Source organism: Orussus abietinus, unplaced genomic scaffold (genome assembly GCF_000612105.2).
Source record: "Orussus abietinus isolate OABI.00-Male unplaced genomic scaffold, Oabi_2.0 scaffold26, whole genome shotgun sequence".
Classification (NCBI taxonomy): Eukaryota; Metazoa; Arthropoda; class Insecta; order Hymenoptera; family Orussidae; genus Orussus; species Orussus abietinus.
Window position 1 is genome coordinate 994,286 of NW_019395989.1, and position 17,940 is coordinate 1,012,225.

Consider the following 17,940-nt stretch of genomic DNA (forward strand, 5'->3'; position numbering starts at 1 on the left):
TTAATCTCGAAATCCTTCGCGGGTCCGTTGCGGATTTCCGGCGGTTCGCCCAGTTTCCGCTCCTGGCGAAACCTCGCGGCAGGCACGGCGGTATTATCCGAGAATAAGAATAAAACGCGCCCCGGCCGCGGGATGGACGTATATTGGAATACCTACATAAATTCCATATCCTTCCTTCGACTTCGGTCGCCGCGACCGAGACTCGTCGCTCTTCGACCGACGACTTCGAGTCGCGTGTCGGCTCAAGAGAGTCGAAGAGCGCGACTCCTCGTTTTCGACGAGCGCGAGACTTCCACTCCTTAAAACTTTTTTACGGCGATACGGAAGTGGCATCGATCGTTTACCCTGAGAAAAAAAAATTCATCGAACCAAAGAAGTATTTCTATGGTAGGTACTGTTCGAAGAAATATTTATTCGATCCGATTAAATTTTTTCCTCGATATATGAGTCTGCTCCAAATTGGGGGCATTAAGAAAAAATTGAAAAAGCTTATAAAGAAATTGTAAATATTGAAATTTTGCGTGGCTGGGTCTACAGAGATTCGGAATGCCCAGATCGGGGAAAGGTTTCGTAGCTACGTCGCTTTCTTATCACCTTAAGACCTGGAAACCCCGAGATAAGTCGCCGCCGCGCGCCTCGAGCCACCTCCGATTCCATATTTCAGATATTTCAGGTATCTCGAGTATTTAGAGGATTTCAGATGTTTCAACCATTTCCCTGGAAAGCCCTCGAGGGCGTGCTCCTACCCAATCAGCATTCGGTACTTCTGAAATTGCTTCCGAAGCCGTTTGTTACGACGCGCGAGCCGCAGTTCCTGCAGCTTTACGTTTTCTCTATCTCGGAGCGGCTCCCCGTTAACTTCCGGTGATTGCGACACTTCCCGGAGGGCCTTCCATATTCCCCAGGTGCACATCCGCAATTACCTCTGTCACGACGAATTTATCCATCGATGCGTTTCTCGATATAAAGGTTTTCTCAGATTTTTTGAAAACTCCGCGAAGACTGTGGGCTCCGCGGTTCGTCCGCGAGTTCAATTTCTCCGCAATCGCGAATACTTTTTACTGCCCTTCTTTATGCAATCACATGGCTGGGATATTTCCAAAGCCCCGCTTTTACGAGAAGAAGATTGCCTGGAAAAAGGGGAGTTATTACCGCGAATCTTCATAAAACTGCCCGGTTTCTTGCGGATTTCCGCGATGAAGGGCTACGAAATGATCTTAGCGGTCGTGAATGGCTCGTTCCGGGAAAACGTTCTTCCGTCGCTAACCGCGACGACGTCCCTTCTAACGACGGCAAGCTAATTATAATTATTTATGCAGCATTTCCGATAAAAATCTCCATACTGCAAATTAATAAATTTCCGGCCATTATTTAATCGCGTCTTCGATCCACTGGAATGAATCCTTCGTTCCGAAAGAACCCTTGGACGCTGATAAAAGCGCTGCGAAAACTTTTGCCGCTCTCCCTATGAAATATAGGGAGGATCGTAGATATCGGGAATAAACGCCCACATCGAAAATCCCCGTCGAGTGCGACTCCCTTTGGACGCCCTTCGGAAGGATCGCCCGAACGAAAAATCCCTCCAACTCCTGAAAATTCGGGGTGCTGAATTTTATATCGGTGAAAGTTCCACGTATAAGGTCGACCCGATACCTCCCTCCGCCATTCCGGTTCCCCGTTCTTCCCGGTGCTCTCGGAGAACGACTGCATAACCCTGATCCATTGATATTTGAACGGCCCTAATAAAATAAATTCCCCGAGCGCCGCGAAAAGCTGATACGTCGGATTTTCGCATTTCCGATAAAGGAGCCCGAGCTTCGGAATATTTCCAAACGTTAAAGGCCCGCGAGCTTTCGGCGCAGACGACGAAACCGTAACCGGAACGATAACGCCGAAAAATCCATTAAACGTCGACGGATTTCAATTTCCAGTTTTTCTCGAGTTAGGCCAGAATGACGCCGGGCGTTTTTCAAATGGAACGGGTCACCCTCCGCGTTCTCGCCGCATCCATCGCACCCTGCCTCGCGAGCCGAATTTTCACCCACCCTTCTTCGTTCCTCCGAGCTTGCGCGAGTAAAAAGTTGCGCCAAGTACGACAGGTTGGTGCGTCTATTTCTCCTGGAAACGGTCGAGAGACCACCCGGCTCTCGTTGTCACCGCGTTTCGCGAAACCGGAGCGGAATACCCGGGCACTTTGCGCCCTGCGGTCGAGAGCCGCTCGCGGCGTTCGAGTTCCGATAGTCTCGCGACGCACCTCCTCGGTTTTCCCGGTGCAAGCTCCGAAGAGCCCCCGGCGGGAAAGCGCTCCTTCTCGCCCGGATTACCGGAGCTTTACGACCGGCAGTCTCCTCCATTGCCGACCGCCCTGGCCGTGGCCGTGGCCGCCACTTACAGGCGTCGCGGTCGAGGGAGGGGTTCCTTTCCGCGGAATAAAGCGAAATAAACCGCCGCGTCGACGCGGCGGCGATCGCGCGGGAATAAAGTCCAGAGGAAATCGCGGCGGAAACCCCCGCGCCGAATTACCGGGGTCAGGTTTTACGCCCGCTTTTACGGAAGCAATTTGGAACTCGCGGCGGAAGATGTAAACGGCGTCGCGATTCGCGGGTACCTTCGATACCGACTTTATCGCCGAAACTAACACCAACGTCCCTACACATTTTTACAAAACTGGGAGTCTACCTTGACCTTAGTTCTCTCTTTACCGACAGGAAGCCAGGTCGACGATGTCCTTCGAGCATCTCGGAGGCTTGCCGGTCCCGTCTCGAGCTCGAAGAAGCTCCTCCCTGGAAGCTCCTTTAAGCGGAAAAGCACGGGCGAAGAAAAGCTCCGAGGCGTTCTGCCGTACATTATACGGCCCCGGCACTTTCTGCGACTGCCGGGGTCGCGTGAAAGCCTGCGCGAGACGCGACCCGGGACCTCGAGCAGCGGTAATCGTCGCTCGTCCCGGTGCATCGAGCCAGAGCTAATAAATTCTCCGATCGTTCCTGCAACTGCGAGACTGCGGACCGGCATGAAAGGCGAGCGAGGTGCCTCCACCCCTGAAAGCCGCCCAGGACGGACCTAAGTATTTATCGCTTCGCTACCGAATCGCGATTATTAAGGGGCCTCGAGATCGACCTCGGGAATTCCCCGGCGTCCCGAGGATCTCGAAAATTTACTCCGGAAGGTCCTTTAACCCTTTGGCTCCTAAAGGCGTCCGACGTTGCCTGCACGCGTTAACCCTTTCGCCGACGAAATATCTATAAACAAATTTGAAAAAATTTCAAACTTCATGGGTGGCAGAACCTTCCTTGTAGCTTCCGCGTTCACGTTGTAAAGTTTGAAACGATTCGGTCCGCTCAGTTCAAAGAAGTTTCATAAACGAGACCTCTTTGACGCCACTTTCGCGTCCCCTTAAAGGGCGAATCGAGGCCTCGGAGGATCGCTCGTTAGCAAACGGAGGGAAAACGGCGGTCGCTCGGTGTATCCAAATAAGCGGCCTCGCTCGAGAGGTTAGGGAGGGTCCCGCGTTTCCGCCGATTCCGCGACGCGGATAAGCGCCGGAGCGGAAATTGCCGACGGCACTGATTACCGATAACGACCCCGCGTACGCGCCGCAGGAGTTAACCCTCTCGAGGGTCGGCCGGCCCGTTGCCCCTTGTCGCGCGTTAACGCGACCCTTAATGCGCTCGCCACGGGCGCGGAAACCCGACTTTAGTGCCGGAACCCCGAGAGGTCGGGATTAGCGTGCACCCCCTCGCGTTTTCCCCGGCAAGGGCGGCAATCCCGAGACGAACCTTTAAGGCTACTCGAAAGTGGCATGCGAGGGGTCATTAATCAAAATTTTCTCCGAATTGGACATTTTTAAAACGACGGTTTACAAATTCACCGCGGGAACTCGGAGGTTTTTGCGGAGGGTAAATATTTCACCGGCACTTCCCGTCCAAACCACCTAACCAATTAAACCTAATCAGGGTCGAGAATTTTTAATCGGGCTCGGTTTAAATATTTCAGCGAAATTTTCCGCGGCCCCTCTCTCGGACCAGGCGTCCCGCGCGAACGTAAAAACGCTTCGCCGCGGGATCTTTCCGCTCCGCCGTTGCGAAAACTTGGAAAGAGATACGACGCCCTTCTCGCCCGCGCCGGATACGTTGCGGCGTGCTCTAAGCACTTGGAGGATATTTACAGTCCGGGAAGCCTCGCTTAGCTCGAAAGAGGCGTCGATAAAGGCGAAGAAGCTCGCTTCGTCCCCTTTTTCTCCCCAAGGCCCCAAATAAACGTAGGTCCGACGCGGCCCTCTCGGGCCAGCGCCGCGTCCCGCACTTTTGCCCGACGAACGAAGACGTTCGATCGCCTGGAACGGGGACAATGCCTGGCGTCAACCGCAACGCGTCACCTCGGGCGTTTTCCCCGCATCCTGCCGACAACCGATGGCCGCTCGAGGGAGGTCGTTTCGCCAGTCCGGCAAAAACGCGCGGGGCGACCCTGGCCAAGGAGCGGTGCGGCCAGTAATCGCTCAGGGGTGGTATCCGGCGTAATTGGCCAGGAGCGATGTACACCGTAATTGACAACGTCCGTCCCAAGGCCGGGGATGTAACGAGTGTCGGGGTGCGGAGCCTTCCACGGGGTGACCGATCGATCGGGCGTTCCGTTATCCGTCGCGAGCAGCTGATCGTTCCGGCTGCCACAATTCGATCGGGCATCCGCAGGCACCGGACATCGCCCGCGGACCCCGACCGATATTCGCGACCTGGCGCAACCCACCGGAATTAATTAAATGCCGGCCACCTATTAAATCCGGCATTTTTAATCCGCGGCCAATTCGCGAGCCCGGCCCGAAAATTGGGCGCCGGCCAACAAAAGCGAAGAAAGCCGACCGGATGAAACGCCCCCCCGGGTCCTGTCGATCGTGACGTCGAATGGACGTGGAACGACCAAAAGGGGAGAAAAGCGGCGTGAAAGGTACGACTTCCGGAATAGACCCCCCCGGGGATTGCCGCGCGGTGTAACCGCTGGCGACGTTCGTTCCTGCTTCGTCTTTGCCAAAAACCGCGCGCGAGCGCCGTTAACGGCAGTTCTTATTAAATTCCCCCGATAATCCTCGCGGTGCCTTTACAAATGCGGGGGCGGGTTCGTCGGAGCCCAATGATATCGCGAGAGGGAGCTCTCGCGAGGCTCAAACCAGGCTTTGGGGTGCGCTCGCGTTCGGGAATCTTAACCTCTCTAACCTCGCCGCGAGGGGCACGCGAGGCAAGCGAGAACTTTGAGATATCGAGCGGGGCGAGCTCGCGAGCTCGCGGTATGAATCCCTAATCCGGCCTCGGATGCGAGGCAACCGGCAATTTCGAGGGAGCGTCTCTCGCGAGCGACGTCGAGCACGGTTTTGTCACGCTTTTGTCGCGGTTTCGTCGAAACGACTCGCGCGACGCGGCCCGTCGCGGAAAATTGCTGGGAAATTGCCAGGGTACGGAGGTTCCTCTCCCTCGATGGCGGGCGGCGATCGGGGGGTGGCCATGATCGGGGCAAAATTGAATTTAGTAATTCCCTCATTGTTTTATCGAGTGCCCGATAACGGGGCCGTATATGCGGCGTGCCGAGAGCGTCGTCTCCCTCCCTTTTAACGAGCGAAATCCGCCTAACGACCCGGCAACGAGGCAGCGCTGAAAAAAGAGACGGAGATAGAGGGAGCGAAAAACAAAGGGTAAAACTCCCTCGTCTAAGGGATAACGACGGTAGGAATCCTTCTCCCGGGAGGTATGGAAATCGAAGGTTCGGGCTTCCGATTGGCCCGATTTCGGTAATCCGCGACTAATCGAAGCTCGCGTCCCCCGTAAACCGGGCCGACCCGAAACGTATTTGGCGCGACGCTCTCCGGGCCCCTCCATGTTTCTTCTCGGACGTCGAGGTCGCGACGAGCGACAGGTCGCTCATCCGGACTAGAAAGACCCTTTCTCGGTCGATCGTTCCACGGAAGAAGAGATCGAGGAAAAAATAGCCTTTACGAAGATCGGAGTATCGCGTTAGTTCCGATGAAACGATCGTTTGACGGCTCGAAGGGACAAAACGGAAAACGAGAACCAGGGGCCGGAACGCGGGACGAAGAAAAAGTTCCAAACCGTGTGTGTACGCGACGCCGAAGCCACCCAACAAAAAGCGGCAGCGTCGACGCCGTCCTTTTTCCGCCGACCCATCTAATTTTACCCGTAACATCCAATATCTCGAAAGCCCGTTGATATTCACGGCAAGCTTTAGGGGGTTGGGGTGGCCATCGCCTATAGGCATTTTAACGCTACATGGCACTTCCGCTACAACGCGTCCACCTTCCGGTACAACGATAAATTGTCCCTTTTCGAAACGGCAGTATTTTTAAATCCTTCGGATCTCCCCCGAAACGACATCGAGTACGCGAATCGAGCAGCCCTCGACGCCATTGAAAAAACAAGCAAAAAATATTTCGCCGAGGCCTTAATCGAGAGATCCGACGATCCGGATCGCGGACGTGCCCTGGATGCCGCGCCCGGATGCGTATTAAAATTACGCCCATCCAATTCCCAGTGGCAGGAACGGTCTCCGGATAGACGAGAACAAGGAAATCTCGTTCGCTATCGATTCGCGGAGAAAGCGAGCAAAGGAGCCGGCTCGCCGGAGCACGAAGTTACCGACGAAGATAGCCCTAGGGGGGCTAATCTCCCTAGGATCGAGCTAGGCGCTAATCGAGGCCCGAGCAATTAATTTGAGCACGCACCGTACGCACGGCGTCCTACACCTACGCGATAGGGCGCATCGGGGAAGGGGGATGAAATCGAGGTCTTCGATCGGGAGGCTAGTGGGTGGAGACGGGGGCAGAGCGCCCCACCGTCGATCGATCGCTTCGACCGGCCGCCACTCCTGCGGGGGCGCTGGGAGCGCGCCGTCGCGCCGTCGCGCTTGCGCGGACCGGCGCGATTAATGCGCACGGCCATCGTTTAAATAAAAACCCCGGATCGACTCGGAATTAAAAAGAGCGTATCCGTCCTCATCGCGCGTACGCGCTTCCTTATCCTCTATAAGGACGGGTCGGACATTTTCTCCGACCGTCTGCACTATGAAAGACGCGGACTTGGAAACAAAACGCATTTAAAGTTTCCGTCATTCCGGCACCGTATAGCACGGCGCGGCCAGCGCACCGGAAACGGGAAAGGAGCCAATCGCGGAGCGCCCAACGGATCCGGGAGAAAATTGAAAAAGTCGCAGATGCGAAAGAACGGGAGGACGGAGATCCTCCGGCATTTGAAACACCCTCGGACTTCGAAAGCGCGTCCCGACCGCGAATACGCGGCCGGCCACCCGATACGCGGTCGCCGGTCGAATCGGTCAATTCGTTTCAACGAGTCCGCCCGTAACGAAGCATTTTTTCTCCGGCTTAATTCGGTTTCGGCCCGGCCGGCGACCGCGGCGTCATCGACGTCCGCCAACTATCGACGCGAACCGAACGAAACTTCGAAAGTAGACAAATATTTCGATCTTCTCGAAACTAACCCTCGTAACTGGGATAAGTATGGAACGACCCTTTCGTATCACCTTAATCCTTGCGATTCCACCCGACTCGTCCCTCGCGGAAAACCGTGTTCATTTATAATTGTACGTCGCGGTCGTTTGGCAGTTCGTCGGATGGACTGATGCCAACCCACTTTTTACCGGCAAACGGGAAACTTGTTGATTCCCGGCACTCGTCGAGTTAAAAGATGCCCAAAGAATGGTCTTCTTAAAACACAGGAAAAAAATTATTCGGACGCCGCCATCGACCGGGGGGTCGACGGGACGTTACCCTATCGAACCGCGACACGGTTGCTCGGTCATTTCCCGGACCCTGCTCAAAACCTGCTGACCGCGGGCGAATTTCAATTGCACATTCATGGGCTAATTTTTCACGGGGAGCCGATCCGCATACCGGCTCATCGAATTTCGGGACCCCCCGTTGAAAGTTCACGGGATTTCCCGGAAAGCATCCAAACACGGAAAACCGCTGTTTTGATCTCCGTCTCGGTCTACGTCGATTCTACCGGCGTCACTTCGAGGAGTTTCCGTTCTTACCGAAGAGGTACAAAGTCGGAATGAAGACGAACCGAGTTGGACGAGTCGCGGAGTCATCGTTCGACTCAAGGAAGGTGGTCGGTCCCGATCTTTCATTCCCGCTTTTTCCCAATATCTCGCTTTTCTTACCTCGCCGTTCGCCGGCGTCTTTTATTCATGGAAATATTTAAAATTCCGATTGTAAGATATATACCCTCGTCCCCGCCGCCCTCCGCCGATTCCCGCGAATTTCAATCTTCCGTTCGTTCCTTTGCTTTCTCCGGCTCCCTTTTCCCTTTGTCTACTCCGGCGGTATTGCGCGTCCCGTTTGTACACTGGCGGTCATGAATGACTTACGAGTGTACATGACGGCGAGTTTAAATGCGCGTAAATGCTGGGCGGGTACGAGTGGGTACGCGCTGATTGTCTCATTAAAAATTCAACCTTGCAGCTAGTTCGCGGATCGGTGCCATCTTTAGGGGAGTAGCAGAGGGAATCCTTACCTTGGATTTTACATCGAGCACCCAGGTGATAGCCGGATACTCTACGAGGTCTCAACATGAAGGAACGAGAGGAGCTGACGACAAGACTGGACAATTTGTTAATGTTCTTTAAAAGAAGCTCAAAAATGTATGTAGTTATGGTACCTGAGGTATAATAAACTGTAAAATAATTAATGTAATAAAGCAACTTATTGAACAATAACAATGAGTACGTTTAATTAGACGAGTATGTCTAGCAAACCCTCCAATCGCCTATTCCTGATCCTTGAAAATCACTCGTAGATCTAAGGCACGAAACTCGGCGCCACCTCCTCGGTTGTCCTATGATCCTGTTAGAAATCGGAAATTTCAACCCCTAAAATTTTTGCCCGGGAGAAACTCCGTGCCACCTCCTCGGTTATCCTATGATCCTGTTAGAAATCGGAAATTTCAACCCCTAAAATTTTTGCCCAGGAGAATTCCATGCCACCTCCTCGGTTATCCTATGTTCCTGTTAAAAATCGGAAATTTCAACCCCTAAAATTCTTGCCCCGGAGAAACTCCGTGCCACCTCCTCGGTTATCCTATGTTCCTGTTAAAAATCGGAAATTTCAACCCCTAAAATTCTTGCCCCGGAGAAACTCCGTGCCACCTCCTCGGTTATCCTATGTTCCTGTTAAAAATCGGAAATTTCAACCCCTAAAATTTTTGCCCGGGAGAATTCCATGCCACCTCGGTTGTTCTATGTTCCTGTTACAAATCGCCAGAGATGGAACAGGATCATAGGACAACCGAGGAGGTGGCACGGAATTCTCCTGGGCAAGAATTTTAGGGGTTGAAATTTCCGATTTTTAACAGGATCATAGGACAACCGAGGAGGTGGCACAGATTTTCGTGCCACCTCCTCGGTTGTCCTATGATCCTATTCCACCTCGGGCGATTTGTAACAGGAACATAGAACTACCGAGGAGGTAGCTCGGAATTTTCCCGGGCAAAAATTTTAGAGGTTGAAATTTCCGATTTCTAACAGGATCATAGGACAACCGAGGAGATGGCACCGAGTTTCGTGCCTTAGATTTTCAAGGATCAGGAATAGGCGATTAGAGGGTTTGCTAGACATACTCGTCTAATTAAACGTACTCATTGTTATTGTTCAATAAGTTGCTTTATTACATTAATTATTTTACAGTTTATTATACCTTAGGTACCGCAAGTACATACATTTTTGAGCTTCTTTAAAAGAATATTAACAAATTGTCCAGTCTTGTCGTCAGCTCCTTTCGTTTCTTCCGAGACGTCGCTCTCGCAAGGCAAAATGGCTGAGTTCGAACCGATCTCCTTCTTCTTCTCGAGAGAGGTCTTTTCCAAGTCCCACTATAGTCGTTCCTGACGTCGTTACCGCCTTAATCTATTCTCCTGCGGACTTTCGACACCGTCAACCCAGTGAACTCTTCTTTTAGCAAGTCGTATCCTGGGATGCGGTGACGTCAGCGAAGAGCGCCTCCTCGGAATAACGAGATGTGGCGGGTCACCGTCATCCTCGAGGAAGAGTCTTCTCTCGGTCCCCCAAGAGGGGAAATATATAAATGATTCGAGCAGTCGGCTAATTAACCGGCTCATTCGCGAATGCCGAGAGTCTTAAGTGGCTCCGAGGGGTTTCCGTCCAAGCGGGGATGCAAGGAGGTCGAGCGGAATCCCATTTCCGGGCATTTAAATCCCGATATCGCCAAGGGTCGAGGGTGCTGCAGACGACGACGAGGGCCAGTCGGAAAAGAGCCTTCGTTATTCCCCGCTAAAGTCCCGCGGCAACCCGGGCCAACTCCTTTTATTAGCCGGCTCCGCGTTAATTAATTACTCGCAACCTGTGCCTCCGTCCTGCGACCCTCGCTTTGGGTGCAGCGATATCTACGAGATACGATGTTGTCTCCGTTTTGCAACGTTTTGGAATAGCGATCTATTTACATTCCTCCTATGAATTAGCCTCACTCCGTATAATAAAATGTACAACCTTATGAATATTTTTATCGTCACTTCAGCTTCAGTGCACCAGATCCATGTTCTTCTTCTTCTTCTTCTTCATCGGTATCGGTCCCGGGGTCTTGAATACCGTGCTACAAAGGAAATTCCTCGTAATTAATAAATAATCGATACTTAACCGAAGGTAGAACTAACGAGCGCCAGCCTTGATTTGCTAGAGCTAGAATTTCGTTAATCCAGAACCGTAATTAATTCTTAATGCGACTATTGATCAAACGTGAAACTAAATGTAAAAAATGAACCACTTCACTCGTTAGATCTACGGCCTAATTTACAGCTGATCGGATGATCGATACTCACTGGCAAGTTGTGCAAATTGGGCTGAACTTGCAAAAAACTGTAAACAAAATTTACGATAAGTGTATGAAATGATTAGATATTTTTAATTAGAGTGTAATTAATTATTTTTACCAGAGAGGCACACGGAGCACACGTAGCCAATGTCGATCAACTCCTGATGACAAAAACAAGCAGCCCTGTAGTCGACTTTAACCGGTGGTGGCAGAACGAGCTTCGATCGTATGTTAGGATCTGGTAGAAACACCCACTGAAAGAAATAAATCCAACCAATAATTACCTTAACTACAAAGCTTGGAGTATTAATTATGAAAAGTGGATATATTAACCAAATTCAAGCATTACCAATAAATATTGTAATAAACCAGCAACCTGTGGAATTTTCAAATAATTTCCACCCGTTATGTCACAACCTTGTTCCAACAACGTTAACTCGTGATCGAGACTGCACACATCCAGTATAATACCCTGCATGCATGAAACGATACATTTCATACGTACTGTAATCTTATTCATTAAGTTCATTGATTTAAAAAGAACGAACCATCTTTTGAGCAGTGAAAAATATATTCATATAGTTCATGTATTGCGATGCCGAGTCGTTACTGGCAGTCACTACCAGTATCCTTGAATTTAACTTTTCACCCGGGCCCTTTTCCTGTTCCATTCTTGAGATGTAACATAGTCCAATAGCGAGTGCCCCAGAGATTAAACTCTCCACATATTGTGGCTTATCGGTAGGCATTTCATTAATTGCCTGTTGAAGTCGCTGTCTCACAGTGCGTTCAACCAGGGTAAATTTTTCATATTGACCATCGACTTGTCGAACCTCGGTTAGTCTATCGTCAGGGTACAAAAACTTAGACCCATAAGCATCGCATGTCATTATGGCAAGTTCATTATTTGACTTCTGCATCAGATGTGCATTAGCGAATACTATTATAGAGTCCAGGCACTGCGTTAACACTTTAGTTTCTTGTTTAACGATTCTTTGCATAGGGTTGACATCGAGTACAACTACCAACAGACTTTTCTCTATTTCTACATAACAAACAAGAAATTACATATAAATTACTCCACACATACACAAAGAATTCTATTTGTAAGGTTATCTTTTACTTCACCATTATTCCACGTATTTTCAAACCCTATATTTTAACATCGTTTGTATAAGGAAACTTACCAACAGTTATGGTCGAACTTGTATCCGATATTAGTCCTTTCAGCATTTCGAATAATTTATATTTTGTCTCAAATGTCTTGAAACCGGCAAACAAACTCAAAACTACTCGAAACCGTTCAAAACTGCCACAGCCAATTCTACCGCCCCTACTGACTAAACTTAACCTAGAATGGTTAGTCATTATAGCTGACCTGTACCGGCGCTGCTATCGCAATCTTCATACACTTTTCTGAACTATCAAACAAAAATGCGAAAACTCGGTAGATAATTACCGATGAGTACCTGTTGCTACTCTGATAAGAACTCGAATGATAAACCCTCTTAATACTGAGACTGCAAATTTTTTCGACAATGAGTATTTCATATTGTATCGTTACGTCGATACAGTGGAACTCAACATAAAATTTAATCGAGTAATCATAACCTGTTACAGCTAGGAAGGACAACATGGCACGTAGACTGCTTTTTAGGAACTGGTATACATTTTTTTCCATGTGTCATCGTCGGGAATGGCAGAACAGAATTTTGAGTTTACAATGTTTTGGTGCTGGTTTATTGACTGCTGGTGTAATTGCTCATAATGTATCCCATGTACAAGTTCAAGCGGCATCTACAGATATAGATGTTAACAAATTTATGTCGAAACCTATCACAGACATAAGCATATTGCAAAACAATCAGGAAGATATGAAAACTAAAATGGAACTATTGATCTTAAAAATTCAGGCAGATTTTTGCAAAGAATTGGAAGCATTAGAAGATGAAGATCGCTTTATAGTCGATCGATGGACAAGGAAAGAAGGTGGAGGAGGCATAACTTGTGTTCTACAGAATGGAACGGTATTTGAAAAAGCTGGCGTTAACATATCCGTTGTAACAGGATCTCTACCGTCAAATGCTGTCGAACAAATGAGGGCTCGAGGTAAAAAATTAGACCAATCCACGTCACTACCGTTCTTTGCAGCTGGTATAAGCGCTGTAATACACCCCAGAAACCCAATGGTACCGACGATACATTTCAATTACCGATACTTTGAGGTTCAAAACAAGGATGGTTCGATACAATGGTGGTTTGGCGGTGGAACCGACTTAACCCCTTATTACTTGAATGAAAGAGATGCAGAGCACTTCCATCGAACCTTGAAATCAGCTTGTGATGACCACGATCCTACGTATTATCCAAAATTTAAAAAATGGTGCGATGACTACTTCTATATTCCACATAGAAATGAAAGACGAGGCATTGGAGGAATTTTTTTTGATGATTTGGATACACCAAGTCAAAACAGAGCATTCCAGTTTGTAAAGTCCTGTGCCAAAGCTGTTATACCTTCCTACATACCATTAGTCGTCAATCATAAAGATGATGGCTATGGGTACAACGAACGACAGTGGCAATTACTGCGTAGAGGAAGATATGTAGAATTTAATTTGATATACGATAGAGGAACCAAGTTTGGACTGTACACTCCAGGTGCCCGTTATGAAAGTATTCTTATGTCCTTGCCATTGAATGCCATGTGGCAATATATGCACGAACCTGCTAAGGATTCTAAAGAAGCAGAACTAATAAAGGTACTTAAAGAACCAAAAAATTGGCTTAAAATTGAATCTTCATAAGTGTATATAGATATATAAGGTGGTGGGAGACTGAGCAAATAAAGTTTAAGATAACCACAGTGTAAAATATTTCAAATAAAAAATTCTCTTAAAAGTATAAGTATACTTGCAATGTATGTTATTGTAATGATATAAACAGGAATGACATTGCAAAATATGTGATGAAAAAGGTCATTCGGTTAAATGTTAAATTCATTTTCAATAAAACTAAGAATCATAAATTTATAACTGCACCGCAAGCGTCCTTATAGCTTCCTTCACTTCATTATACAATTCTTCGTAATCTTCATGCTTTTTAATAAGCACTATGAGACTGCCCCGTTTGACTCCCATAGCAGCCCCAATTTCTTGCCTAGATGGTGTGTAACAATATGGGATATCCTTGTCCTCACATATAACAGGTAAATGGCACATCACTTCTACCGGAAATACATCCGCAGCAAATATTACCAGCCTATAAATTCCCCAACACGTTAACAGATTAACATCCATGCAGTAGATATCACTTTGTGGTAATAAAAGAATACACAATAACAAATTAAATAACAATTACCCCGTCTCCCCTTTTCGTAAGTGCTTTTGTACATCCTTAAGTCCATTCCGGAGATATGATTTTTGTTTTGATGCTAAAAATCGTAAAATTACACTATTATAAGTGGTAAAAAATAAAACAATTATTACGCTCGAGAACCTTTTCAAATAACCTAACCTCAATTAATGAAACAGAACACGTGCACTTGCCTTTCTTTATACATTTATATATTTTCTTGGTCAACTTCTTCGGCGCCATAGGCTTTGCTATTGGACTGAGAAATAGAGGTTTTTCGTCGACAGGTACCTCTTCCATTTTAAATTAAACTCGATTCGAGAAAACAACGCGGTAAACGAATTACTTCTGCAGGCGGGAATAATTCTCGAACCGGTAGGTAACGCGTGAACCTGTAGACCATTCAACAGGGAGCATCTCCGTGCTAATTGTGGATCTACTTTACCAGAGAACCGCTTTCAGACAGCAAAACAGGAACAGGCGTTACCTACCGATCACAGGACTTCGTTCCTGAATGTTACTTTTCCACCAGAAAACACGGTAAAAATAAACATGCGATTTCTCATTCAACCGAAGAAAAAAAATTAAATAAACATTTACAAATTATAAATATGACTACGCCAGCACGTCACAATGCTAATTTACAAAGGTAGAATATAAACAGCCTTACTCCAAAAATGAAAATCAAGTCAACAGCAAGTCTCATTCACCTAAATTATAAAAAATGATTTTATTGACACCTTAAATTAAAGTTACGTTAGTAGGATCATGGTAAAAGATTATATTCTATCTAGCGCTTCAAGCATGATGACACTGTTCCCTCGGATTACCTAAAAATTGATAAAAATGTACGATTGTTATTACCAACTCTATGCATCTCAAAAAAATATATATGCTACTGATCCTTGAATAGCGTACCACCATTCCAATGTTCTGTTTCACTCCATTCTTGCATTCTTCAACTGTTTCATCTATTACCATGTTCATAAATGGATCAAACCCTCGTAGGATCCCTATTACATGTCTTCCACCATTAAGTTTCACTAAATTCAAGTACAATTCCAATTATAAATTAATAAAAATAAAAGTTAATTTATTAACAAATGTACACAATTTCGTAAATATTAAACGGTACTTACATGACAGCTTCTTGTCCATATACCTGGAAAATATATATAAATGTATTATTCTTTCACCGTGGACATACAATGATTCATCATTTTCTTCTATTATAATATCACTCAAGTATAACGAGAAAAGCATTCCTTTTATTCATTCTTTTAAGTTAATGGAAGATTGCGTTATCGAACCCAAGGCGGGTAAAAGACGTGACGCCGTTGACAATATAACCTCTACTTTCTGAAACTTTAAAAGTATTGCTCATAACTTTAGATACTCACTTTTTAAGTTCTGGCGGATGTGCTTTGCTCATTTTAAAAGTTCTGTATTTGTAAAAGTCGACAAACAATATACACTACTGGCAAATCCGAAATTAAATCCGGCTAACGTATTCTTACAGAGATAAGTTGGGGACAGTTCGGAGATAACTGGAGATAACTCACGGCCTGGGACGCGCGATCGCGTTCTGTGCTGCCCTCGGCGGAAAATGCGGACGACTCGTGCACTTGTCAGCTGATACCTCCTAGAGAATCTTCTTCATCTTTGCTCCCAACTCGGAGATGAGTTGCTCATAGAGAATATGGCGTCCACTGTGATTGGTTCTAATCTCCTTCAATAGAATAGTCGTAATTTGGAAACTCCGGCGGAATCAGCCAATAAGAGTAAATAGTCCATTTGTCCACGCATAGAAAATAAATCTTAGGGACATTCGCCATTATGTTGAAGATTTAAAAAGGGTCAGGCTCCAAAGGAATTGTATACCCTCTCGTTGGCTCCTCCAGTGCTATTTCCATCGATTATGACTTGGAATAACCCGGAGAGAAACTCCGAGCTCGGATTGGTGCGATGCGGCAAAATGGCTGCCTCTTGCGCCAATCACGCTGTAGCATTGCACTTCGTTGTCTCTTAGAATTCTTTGGAGTCCTGCAAATAGAGTCGAACGAGGGTTCGATGAAAACCAAACCCCGTCCACTCGGTACATATTTTATCGTTACCGCATGCACGAATTGAGTATTAAAGTACGTACCTAATAATTTATTACTGCATGTTAAAGATTAATTTGCGAGGGCAGGAAAATCTTTAGAGAGTGAATTACTTAGAAAATCCATTTGGCGAATTTCGACAAGTTCGCGGTCAAGGAAGAAGAGGGAGTGGGGCGAAGCAATCTCGTCGGAACGTGTCTTTTCTCTCTGTCTCGCTAAATTGCAGGGAGTGGCAAAGCGAGAGACGGAGAGGGCAAATTCTGCGAGATTGCTCCTCCCTTTCCTCGAGTTCCCCTCGCCGACAGATGAATTTTGTAGGCTAGCTTGTGTATTATCGAAGAGGGTCCGACTGGTCGCCGTTCACTGCCGTCCACTCCGATGGGAAAGTGTCGATACTACACGTTGTCGAGCTGCACATTAAAATACTACACGGACCGATAAAACGCGTTCTGGTCGCTACGTAACGATAAGAACCCCTGAATAAAGAAATCTGGGGTAATTAAGGAGCTCTGCAAAAGGAAACCTTTTAGCGGCAAGAAATGCTCGAAATGATCTATACGTACACGAACCACCACCTTCAGAACTTTTTGAAAATCTTTTTTCTCTACAGTCGTTTTCACTACAGATAGTAGGAATAACGAAGAGATCCTCATCGAGTTGTAACACGGTAGATTATTATATTTACACGATTTTTTACATTACACATTATTCTTGTATCTCGCTAGAGCTCAGTAAAATCGTTGAGTCTGAATCTCTTCACGTTCTTACCTGGAAAATCATTGATTTAATTCAAAGTTCGTATTCTCACGACTGTAAATCAATGATCACAGAACAATATTTTTCTGCTTCTGAAAACCGAGACTTTTCAAAGCTAAAAAAATGAGGGGATATTTGTTTTTGTAGAAGTAGCACCATATTTACGCCAGATTTATTTCACTTACGTGGATTAAACAATTCTTACCCAATTTTGTTTCTAACTAGGGGTAGAAGTTGCTATCTCGGCGATAAATTCGGCGATATCGATGCACCGATGATGTAAGTACTCGATACTTAGATTATTATTGCAGAAGTTACAAAATAATGGTGACCACGGGACCGAAAGAGGTGGACATGCGACTACTTCTTACACTGTAAAGAATTTCGGAAAAAAATTATCGGATCGTACAACGGCAAATCGGTGGATCGTAATGCAGGGGTGATCTATGTAATTGCAACAGCGGATATATTTATTAACTAATTATTATTAATAATGATAGAGCAGGAGCTGCTGCAGTCTTGACGGCGACGGTTTCTGTAACGCTTTATTATAAGATAAAAAAAATTTAACTGTTTCCGACTTAACAGTTAAATCTACTTACGCACCAAGTACTTAAAAAAAAGCAACGGAAGCCAAAGTAACAATATACACAACATTCGTACCTTGAATTCGTGAAAATCTAAATTGTCGATTCGAAAACCATAGAAGCTGAAAAAAACGAAAATGTTGAATTTTGTCTGAGCCACTGAAAAAAAAAGTATTTTTACCGACGGTATCACCTGCAAAAATTTAAATTACATAATTGCAGCGCGAAACGACGAGAGATCGGAATGTCATATCAAATAAACAATCATGAAACACGTAGATATGGGATATTCATCCAA

The 17,940-nt window shown here is 46.7% G+C and overlaps 4 protein-coding genes across 5 annotated transcripts; 1 reads left to right on the forward strand and 3 right to left on the reverse strand.

The window, feature by feature from the left end:
* Positions 1-9,682: 9,682 nt before the first annotated feature.
* Positions 9,683-12,178, reverse strand: LOC105703614 (general transcription factor IIH subunit 3). Of its 2 annotated transcripts, XM_012432114.1 has the most exons (7): positions 12,031-12,178; positions 11,392-11,888; positions 11,193-11,315; positions 10,962-11,097; positions 10,851-10,887; positions 10,522-10,624; positions 9,683-10,418 (listed from the first exon to the last, which is right to left on the reverse strand). In XM_012432114.1, the coding sequence occupies exons 1-6, from the start codon at positions 12,074-12,076 to the stop codon at positions 10,552-10,554; spliced, it is 912 nt and encodes a 303-aa protein (XP_012287537.1). In that variant the 5' UTR covers positions 12,077-12,178; the 3' UTR covers positions 9,683-10,418; positions 10,522-10,551. The 2 variants fall into 2 exon arrangements, with proteins under 2 accessions (XP_012287537.1, XP_012287536.1); XM_012432113.1 differs by having other exon boundaries at positions 9,683-10,624.
* A 244-nt stretch (positions 12,179-12,422) lies between these two features.
* LOC105703771 (oxygen-dependent coproporphyrinogen-III oxidase) lies at positions 12,423-13,726 on the forward strand. The gene has a single exon (XM_012432418.2). It carries the CDS (start codon positions 12,478-12,480, stop codon positions 13,648-13,650), a length of 1,173 nt encoding a protein of 390 aa, XP_012287841.1. The 5' UTR covers positions 12,423-12,477; the 3' UTR covers positions 13,651-13,726.
* Positions 13,727-13,738: 12 nt separating this feature from the next.
* LOC105703772 (H/ACA ribonucleoprotein complex subunit 2-like protein) lies at positions 13,739-14,780 on the reverse strand. The gene is made up of 3 exons (XM_012432419.1): positions 14,392-14,780; positions 14,204-14,276; positions 13,739-14,104 (listed from the first exon to the last, which is right to left on the reverse strand). Exons 1-3 carry the CDS (start codon positions 14,495-14,497, stop codon positions 13,873-13,875), a joined length of 411 nt encoding a protein of 136 aa, XP_012287842.1. The 5' UTR covers positions 14,498-14,780; the 3' UTR covers positions 13,739-13,872.
* A 122-nt stretch (positions 14,781-14,902) lies between these two features.
* On the reverse strand, positions 14,903-15,728 carry LOC105703773 (probable small nuclear ribonucleoprotein G). The gene is made up of 4 exons (XM_012432420.1): positions 15,598-15,728; positions 15,337-15,359; positions 15,116-15,240; positions 14,903-15,027 (listed from the first exon to the last, which is right to left on the reverse strand). Exons 1-4 carry the CDS (start codon positions 15,627-15,629, stop codon positions 14,977-14,979), a joined length of 231 nt encoding a protein of 76 aa, XP_012287843.1. The 5' UTR covers positions 15,630-15,728; the 3' UTR covers positions 14,903-14,976.
* Positions 15,729-17,940: the final 2,212 nt, after the last annotated feature.